The 9,776-nt window shown below is 48.5% G+C and overlaps 1 protein-coding gene across 1 annotated transcript; it reads right to left on the bottom strand.

The window, feature by feature from the left end:
• Window positions 1-1,585: 1,585 nt before the first annotated feature.
• Window positions 1,586-9,416, bottom strand: MAGED1 (MAGE family member D1). Its single transcript, XM_012755839.3, has 13 exons — window positions 9,246-9,416; window positions 8,664-8,737; window positions 7,227-7,949; window positions 5,890-6,558; window positions 5,705-5,768; window positions 5,401-5,480; window positions 5,138-5,229; window positions 4,835-4,914; window positions 4,701-4,743; window positions 4,370-4,432; window positions 3,672-3,786; window positions 2,001-2,390; window positions 1,586-1,798 (listed from the first exon to the last, which is right to left on the bottom strand). Exons 2-12 carry the CDS (start codon window positions 8,706-8,708, stop codon window positions 2,013-2,015), a joined length of 2,352 nt encoding a protein of 783 aa, XP_012611293.1. The 5' UTR covers window positions 8,709-8,737; window positions 9,246-9,416; the 3' UTR covers window positions 1,586-1,798; window positions 2,001-2,012.
• Window positions 9,417-9,776: the final 360 nt, after the last annotated feature.

Genomic DNA, 9,776 nt, shown 5'->3' with positions numbered 1-9,776 from the left:
TCCTATTAATCCTGGGCTCTCTTCTCAGAATGTGGACATTGCCTGAGAACCTGAAGAAGCCCTGGACGCTGTACCTGCCCACTAATGCCCTGGACACTGTCCTAGGAGGCCAAATTGCCTTTGCTCTTGCTTTTTTCTACCCCAGGCTCTGCCCTTGCCCACATACCACCAAGCCCTAAGGAAGTTATGGCCTAAGCCATTTAATTTCATCCTCAGTTGGGAGAGCCTTGCTTCTAGCATAGACTTTAGCAGCTTAAGTCAGGTCCCTGTTCAGTCACAGCCAAAGGCTGCCTAGCTATGTATGGAGCTTTGTCTTACTTTCTTAATTCTTGTTCTCTAAGCAACAAATGCCCCTCTTTCTCCCTGCAGGAGAAATAGTGGTAGATTTTGAGGGCTTCCCAGAGAGACAAGTTCCTGGGTAACATTTCCAGATAGGGAATAGTGCCTGAGCGCTTTTATGCCCTTTATATGGGCAATGTGGCTAGGGGTATGTTATTTTCCTTCTTACACAGAAGACTTTGGCACTAACTCAGTGTTCTCTACTGCTACTCCTGCCTCCATCCTGGAGTTATTTCACTTTCCACAGCACAACCAATACCCTGGAACCACAGGACATGGACCATTCATCTCCAAAGTGATATTGAATAGACTATACTAGTTCTTCAGTCTTGTTACCAGTTGTGTTCATTGATTCCTCCTTTTTTCTCTATCTCAAGCTGGATCTATCCATACTTCTACCTGTTGAAAGCTGATCTACCTTTCAGAGCTGAGGCCCTGTCTCTCCCATATAACGTTTCCCCAAAAATAAGACCTACTGGGCAGGGTGCGGTGGCTTACACCTGTAATCCTAGCACTCTGGGAGGCCGAGGTGGGCGGATTGCTCGAGGACAGGAGTTCGAAACCAACCTGAGCAAGAGTGAAACCCCATCTCTACTATAAATAGAAAGAAATTAATTGGACAACTAATATATATAGAAAAAATTAGCCGGGCATGGTGGTGCATGCCTGTAGTCTCAGCTACTTGGGAGGCTGAGGCAGTAGGATTGCTTGAGCGCAGGAGTTTGAGGTTGCTGTGAGCTAGGCTGACGCCACGGCACTCACTCTAGCCTGGGCAATAAAGCGAGACTCTGTCTTAAAAACTCAACAAAACAAACAAACACAAGAAGACCTACTGATAAAATAAGTCCTAGCAGGATTTCTAAGCATTTGTGCAATGTAAGCCCTACCCCAAAATAAGATCTAGTGATGGGCATGGCTATGCAGCATATCTGCACAACCCATGCATTTCATCGTGGAGTGGTAAAGAAGACAAGCAGCCCTTCTCATCTGCCCCATGTAACAGCTACTATCCCAGAGGTGACCAGAAAGGTGTGGGCAGCCCCACCAATACAGTGGCTCCCTGTCAGGTCCCAGTCATCCTGTGCGTGCTGCAAGCTGAGGCTTTGAAGGGAAAATAACACATCCCCTGAAAATAAGCCTTAGGGTATCTTCTTGAGGAAAAATAAATATAAGACCCTGTTATTTTCGGGGAAACACGGTATGTTGATCTCTCCCTGAACACAGAAAAAAAAGGGGACACATGTAATTCACTTTGCAATTTCAATGTTTATTTCTGATACCAAAACTTGACAGCACACTAGGAAAAAAAAAACAGCAACAGACAAGGAACAGCAAATAAATTTATCTTGCATGCCACTTTCAGTCAACAGGATGTGGCTCTCTAGATAGCTGTGTTTAGAAGGAATCTGAGGCTTCAGCCTTACTCAGGGGAAAGAGTATTGCCACTGATCAGCAATATCTGTGAATGTAAGAAAGAAAAAGTAAAAAGTCAATGATATGTATCAAATAGTAAGGAATATAAATACCAAACAGTGCTTCCCTATACTTTCCTCATCTCCCCACCATGGGTTTTCTATGACTCCTGGCTCATGCATATAAATACCACCCCATGGATCCTATATCCCCAAAAGACCCTAATTGTCCATTCCAAAGTGACATACCTGCCCAACATCTCACTCGACCCAGAAGAAACCAATGGCACCAAAGTTGGCAGCGAAGTTGGCACTGGCTGTACCACCAGGGCCAATAATGGGACCGGCAAAGGTCTGAGGAAATCTGGAGCGGGCATTCTGGTGGTATCTGGCCCAGAAGGTAAATGGGATTCTGGACCAGGGATCTCCAAAATCTCCTTCCTCATCCCAGGTCAGCAGCTCAAACTCAATGTCATCCCAGCTCCAGGGCCCAGACACAGCCTCATCTCCAATTCCCATGCGGGTTCTCGCTTCAGCCCGTGCCTCAGCCTCAGCTGCAGCAGCATCCAGAGCATCCAAGGCCTCATCTGCAGCCTCCATGAACTGTGCAGTCCAATCACGAGGGTCTCTCTTCTGAACCTGAGATGAGGAATAAAAAACAAAACAAAACCTATTTACAACAGTTCAGATATGGAATCAACCTAAGTGTTCATCAATGGATGAACAGATAAAGAATATGTTCTACACACACACACACACACACACACACACACAAATGGAATACTATTCAGCCTTAAAAAAGAAGGAAATCCTGCTACTTACAACAACAGGGATAAAGCTGGAATACATTATACTATGTACAATAAGCCAGACACAGAAAGACAAATATTGCATGAGCTCAGTTGTATGTGGAATCTAAAAAGGTCAAACTCATAGAAGCAGAGAGTAGAATAGTAGTTGCCAGGGGCTGTGGTGGGGGAATGGGGAGATATTGGTTAAAGGGTACAATGTTTCAGTTAGATAGGATGAATAAGTTCTGGAGATCTATTGTATATCAATAATAACTATAGTTAATAATAATGTACATTTGAAAATTGCTAAGATAGATCTTAAATGTTCTTACCATCAAAAAATGGTAAGTATATGAAGTAATGGATAATTAGCTTGATTTAATCATTCTATAATGTATACATATTATCAAAGCATCACATTGTACCCCATAATTTTATTACTCAATTAAAGATAAATGAATAAAAAAGGGCCAGGTGCAGTGGCTCACGCCTATAATCCTAACACTCTGGGAGGCCGAGGCGGAAGGATAATCTGAGCTCAGGAGTTTGAGACCAGCCTGAGCAAGAGTGAGACCCTGTCTCTACTAAAAATAGAAAGAAATAAGCTGGACAACTAAAAATATATAGAAAAAATTATCCAGGCATGGTGGTGGATGCCTATAGTCCCAGCTACTCGGGAGGCTGAGGCAGGATTGCTTGAGCCCAGGAGTTTGAGGTTGCTGTGAGCTAGACTGATACCATGGCACTCTAACCTGGGCAACAGAGTGAGACTCTGCCTCAAAAATATATAAATAAATAAATGAATTAAAAAACCCTTAAAAACCATACTGTACAACAATAAATATATACAACTCTTACTTGTCAATTATACTTTTAAAAAGTTGGGAAAAATAAAAATATATAAAAACCTGAAAGAAAAGAAAATGAAACGAAACCATAATACTATTAGGTAATAAATGTTAAGCACCTAATACATATTAAGGTTAATTATAGCAACAACAGCAAATACCACCAGTAATGTGGCACCTACCACATGCCATACCTAAGACTTCATTCCTGCTCTGGGCCTTTCCCAGCCAGTGATACTACATCCCTTTACTTATCAATTGTGGAGCAGTTCCTCCATTACCTCTGCAATGAATCTCAGTACTTTCATCTTGCTAGTCTCATGGTAGGAGCGTAGGCCCCAGAGGAACTCATACTCAGGAGGGTTGCTGTTGGGCACTCGCCTGTAGTCCAGGTATCTGAAAGAGCAGAAGAGTCTTTTTGTCTATCTACCCAGGCAGAATGGTAGTCCACTAGTGCAAAATAATCCTAGATTTTGAAACATCAGATTTCAGGTCGCAATTCCCCCTCGGGCTCATTCCTAAACACAATCAAGGTATTTATCCTTTAATTATCAAGCCTTGGAATTCCTGTGCCAGTGGTTCTGCACTAAGCAATCCTGGAGAGCTGCAGGGGAGGCTTGTGTAGGGTCACAGAAAGGACAACACTTCAACTCACCCCTTCTGCCTCAACTCTAGCTCCACGTTCTTATAATCTTGTCAATGAGCCACAGGGCCCATTGCAATGCTTACATTGCAGTGCAAAAGCCTCAGTCTGGCCCAGCAGTGGGAATGTCTACCATGGGAAAAGACAAGTATACTGCAGAAAAATTCAATCATGAGGATCATATGCAATACATACAACTTAGTACCTATGTGCTTCTGTGTGTGTATGTACAGACATAGTGTAAGAAACAAGCCTGGGCTCAAAGGGCTTTCTGAGGATGACTAGCACACAGGTGGAATCATGAGGACCAGAAAAAGCCCCTTAGGCATCACTTACTTCTGCTTTACAAACTCGTAGGTGAGAAGTTTCCTCAGATCTCCAAGGAGGGGATGTCTCACCCTAATAGTAAAAAAAAAGGGAAAGCATTATCAGATACTATGACTTTGCCCAAAGAAAAGAAAAGAGCTTTCAAGCACAGAGGTCAGAGATGAGGAAAGAGGCAGAGAGGTCAGGACTGCTTCCCCATCCACGCAGGTCACATCCCTGGGCTCTGAACCTCCCCAAACCAAAATCCCCAGACCCACACCATCTTAATGAAATCCTGGTACAATCCTCTGTCTCCAAAGGATGATACAAACAGGCAAGAGATGAGACAGCCCAGTCATACCCAGGACGCAGTCCCATCTTGCGTAGTGCCTCCCAGAGGACAGCTGCAATGGGAAGCAAAAGGAGACGAGGAATGGAAAATCAGTATGGAAATCAGGCTGCAGCCAATCCCCAGCTGCAAGTCCAGCCACTCACCCTCACTGGCACGGTTGCCATTCATAAAGATGATGCCCAGAATCACCAAGAGGAGACCCAGCTTGGGTGTGTCTTTGGTCCTAAAGGAGCACAAAAAGTATATGTTTAGCAGCCATTTGCATGAGAGACCTCAGCCAGCTTTCCCATCTAGCCTCCCCAATAGTCCTCAGCTATGGAAGATTATACCCCAGTGCTGCCCATGGACTGCTATGTGACCCTGAACCCTGAACTCTTTGAAACTCCCAGAAAAAAAGCACCGCACCACTGAGGAAAAGCCATGTTCCACCTCCTTTCCCATCTTACGTTCCCAGTATCCCAGCCAGGGACTCGGGGGTACTGATGAGAATATACAGGTGTTCTTCCTTGTCAATTTCTTTCAGTTGAATCCCAAATTTCTATAGGCCAAGAAAAAAAGACTGTGAAATTACAAACTCTAGCATTAGTTATCCATAGTCAATTAATCATCTCCCTGTAAGACTTGCCCTAAACTCATAGTAGAAATCCCATTAAATTTTTAAAATCAAGACTTTCCCAATCATTCCCGACCTTCAGGGCTACCTTCTTACCTTCTCTAGGACAAAGCATGCACGCTCAATGATTTCTGGATAAACATCAGTGTATTCACGAATGATATCTCTCAGCATTTCTGTAGGAGAGAGGGACACCTGAACTGAGCAGGGCTCACAGAGTAGCAGTCTCTTTGCCAGCTCTGCTGAGGGTAGCACAGCCAGGATTCTCAAGGGTGAAAAGAAAGAGCCAGCCATGAAAGGAGGGGATAGAAGGGGAAGGGATATATAAGCAAAGGGATGCCCATAGAGCATGGGGTGAGGGGCACGGCAGAGGCTGGGGGAGGGGGCACTGGATGCCTACCTGAACGCTTGATGGGCACCTTTGTGTAGTCTTTAAGCATCAGGTACTTGACCAACTTATTTGCCTGGGAGGGGAAAGGGAAATCATTAAAGTGATAAAATATTTGCAAAAAGCTTGGTTGAATTATAGATGGAAAGATGACAAAAGAGCAAGAGGGGAAAAGTGACTGGGGAGTTACAGCTTACTCTTTCCTGAAGAAGGGCCACATCTCGGGGCTGTGCAGCACCTGGGTTCTGTGAGGCACGAGAGTTGGGTGAGGGGCGCAGATTAGGCGAGGGTCGCAGGTTATGCCAGTCAGGTGGAATCGGCCAGTCAGCGGGGATCCAGTCAGGTGGCAGCGGCCAGTCAGTGGGAAGTGGCCAATCGGGTGGCAGTGGCCAGTCGGGTGGAAGTGGCCAGTCAGGAGGGCCTTGCCAGTCTGGGGGGCCCTGCCAGCCCGGTGGGGTCTGCCATCCAGGTGGTGTCTGCCATCCAGGTGGATTTTGCCAGGCCATTGGGTTTGGCCAGACAACCGGGCCAGGCCAGACAATGGGATTTGGCCAGATCACCGGGTTTTGCCAGATTACTGGGTTTGGCCAGATCACTGCGTTCTGCCAAGCGACTGGGTTCTGCCAGGTTGGTGGGGTCTGCCTAGCTGGGGGGCTCTGACGTGCTGGTGGGGTCTGCCTGGCTGTCTGGTTTTGCCAGCCTGAGGGGTTCTGCCAAGCCAATGGGGTCTGCCAGAGCACACTGGGTGGTGTGCTGGGTGTGTTCTGAGTGGTCAATGGAACTGGTGCAGATCTCCAGGTCCCTGCAGCCAATGGGGCCCGTCTCTGATCCCCACTGCTACTCTCTTCCACATTCAAGTTATTAATCTGCATCATGAGAGAGAAGAAAAGTCCAGGGTCACCAGCTGGTTCTCTGCCTTCACCCTATCTACTCCAGGAAGGCCCTCTAAACCCTCACCTGTAGTGATAGCCTGACCCACTAGACATTTGTCACCCTGAGTCCTGGGCTTGTCTTTCACTGTCTTCCAGGCAGGTGTTTCATCTCTGAAACAGGCCAGGAGCAACCCGAGGATGGGGCCTGAGGCTTTTCCTCTTCCTATGTCCCGTCCACCACTGGCCCTGCTTGTACCACCCTGAACAAATCACTCAAATCACTCAAGTCACTTCACCTCTCCGGGACTTAGTTTCCTTTTCTATAAAACTTAGACTATGATCCCTAGCTGGTAAGAGCTTCCTTCAAGATTTAATGATAACCTGTGTGAGTGTGTCTAGCTCAATACCTAACACATGGTGGCTACTATCAAAATGTAAACTGAATTACATACAGACAGGTTGTATATATTATTTCTGCCCATGGATTATCTCCCCATCAGTCTGTGGACACTCAGAGGACAGGAATAAACATTCTCCTCAACATCCCCCGAAGCCTAGGTGAATACAGTTATATATATTTTGCTGTGATTAGAACACATGAACAACCTCAGAGAAAAAAGGAGAGATAGCCCAAAGCAAAGCGAAGCTAGTAGGGATCTCACCTTGCGGGTCCTCTTGCCACGAATTATAGTCCGGGACTCCAGATTCTGAGCCTGGGAACTGTCTGCTGATGTCTGTGCAGCTGCCCCATCAGGTTCGGAGATACCTAGGTCTGTCTCTATGTCAGTCTGGGAAGCAGCCGTTTTGCCCTGATTTATATTCTGGGTCTGGGTTTCAGCTATTGGGGCCTTAGTGGTATCATTCCAAGCCTTGAAGGCTGTCTTAGGCTGGTTGTTGGCCATCTCATTGGCATTGAGAGACTGAGAGAAATTGTAGGTAGCATTTGGGCCCACCTTAGTAGTGGCATTCTGGGCTTTAAAGGCCATCTCAGACTTGTTTGCAGTTAACTCTCCCGTGGTTGCTGCCTGAGAAAAATCATAGGCAGTATTTGGGCCCTTTAGGGTGCCATTCTGGGGCTTAAAGGCTGCCTTGGGCTGCGTGTTGGGCATCTCCTTGGCATTATGTGCCTGAGAGAAATCATAGACACCATGAGGGCCTTTTGTGGTGGCATTCTGGGTTTTAAAGGTTGTTTTAGGCCTAGCGGCAGCTGCTGACACCTCAGTGTCAGCCATCTCATTGGCAGTTGGGGGCTGTGAACTCTGGGGACTAGCATTGGGCCCGCTGGCAGCTGCCATGGCCTGGTTAGTAGGTGGAGCCTCTGAGATCTGGATCGCCTCCATCAAGGTCTGCATAAGCAAGGCGCTGTCTTCTACAGAGGCCTCAGCCTGCAAATACAGGGCAAACATATTCAATCTCTGGGCCTCCAAGGCAGGAACAGGAGAGGGGAGGGAGCAGCGCAGCAGGGGAGCTGCAGGCAGGCGGTTAGTGCAAAAACTGGAGGGCTGAAGTAGAGATCTAGGGGACTCTCCAGGGAGGAAAGGAGGCGGGGCGGGTACAAAACATGTGGTAGGGGTGGAGTGGAGCAGAGTCAAAATGAGGGGTGGGGTGGTGTGAGGAGTGGGCATGAACAGGAGAGGGTGGGGCCGAAGGAAGAGTGGGGTTAGAGCAGAGCGGGTGAGGCATGCAGCAGCAGCCCAGGGCACAAGGTGGATCCAGGAGTTGAGGAGAATAAGTGGGGGTCGCGCTGGCTGGGGAATGCAGGAGAGAGGAAAGGTGGAGGTGGGAGGTTGGGGGAAGGGGCAACAGACTGCAGTACACGCCTCAGGACTATGGAAAAAAATGGTTCCTTACCCAACCCACATTCTCCGGGCAGACTGCCTTGACTACTAACAGGGTCTCCCCTTTCTCTGAGCAGGGACTGATGGCTGAAAAGGGACGCCCCTCCCCCCCTTCGATAAACGATGAGAATTTGAAAGTCGGAGTCTAGGCACTAAAAATGGCAAAATCGGATCGAGGCATTTGGGCGACCACAGAGGTCTGGGGGAGTGGGGGGAAATGGTAGGCTGGGGAAATGGTGGGGTGGGGAGCGGAGATCTCACCTGGAAGCCGAGGAGGCCCGCACCACAGTCCATTTTCTGAGCCATGGCTCCTGTCCCTCTGGCAAGAGCAGAGCCTGGGGGTTGTGGGAGAGGGGTTGGGCGTTATACTTCAGAGGGCAAACACGAAAGGCTGAAGAGGGGGAAGGTGTCTGTGGTTTGACTGCGGGGGCAAATGAGTGCTGAATGTGAGGAGGAACGGGCCCGAGGGAGCGGGAAAAACGAATGGGCGTCTAGATAGAGGTTCTGAATCTCGAGAAGCTGCTGACAGGGAAAAGCTTCAAATCGGGGTTCGGAGGGCAGTTTAGAGTTCTGAATCTGGGGGTGGGGGTGGCTGCTGGGATTCGCATTTGGGAAGTTGCATGGAGATTTTGAAGCAGCAGCAATGGTATAACAGTACAGATCGAGGTCAAGAAATCTGTGAGGGGATGGGAGGGATCGGATAGGGTTTCTGAATCAGAAAGGATCGGGAGGGGGATGTGAAGGGGAGCTGAAGGGGATTCAGAATCCAGGGCAAAGGGATCGGGATAAAAATGGGAGGCCCGCACGAGTGGGCAGATGCCCTGTCTGGGGGCTAATTCTCACCTTGCCTCAGGCCCCAACCCCAACCCCCTCGTCGCCTCACTTCTTCACGACTCAGAGGACCGGGATTGCCGTGCTCGGCTCTCAGCAGCCGCACTCTCCTTGTCCAGGACAAAATGCCAGCGCGGCAGCTTCGGCGACCCCGCCTCTTTGCCTAATATACCACCCACCGGCTCGGGACGTTGTGCGCATGCGCAAACAAAGAACAGCCAAATAAAGTCCCGCCCGCTTTCCCAACAAAAGCTTAGTCCTGGAGCCCATGATGCGCATGTGCGCTGGAAGGCGGCCCCTCCCCTTTGCCAACACACCACCCCACCGCCAACCAGGTTGACAATATACAGCGGTCCCTCCCCTTCCTTTACACCCCCTCCCCCAACAGATGCGCTGCGCCTCTTGGTTCCACCCTTTGCCTCACACACCGGCCCCCTACCTTTTCCGCAATGCGTCTCTATTCTCTCTCTCCCCTACTCAAGGCCCCTTCTGTCAGGTCAGCATGCATCTCCACCCCCTTGTTCATCACCACTTAGGTCACTA

The sequence above is a fragment of the Microcebus murinus genome, chromosome X (genome assembly GCF_040939455.1).
Source record: "Microcebus murinus isolate Inina chromosome X, M.murinus_Inina_mat1.0, whole genome shotgun sequence".
Classification (NCBI taxonomy): domain Eukaryota; kingdom Metazoa; phylum Chordata; class Mammalia; order Primates; family Cheirogaleidae; genus Microcebus; species Microcebus murinus.
The sequence above is the reverse complement of the archived record's forward strand: the minus strand, read 5'-3'. Positions and strand labels throughout refer to the sequence as shown.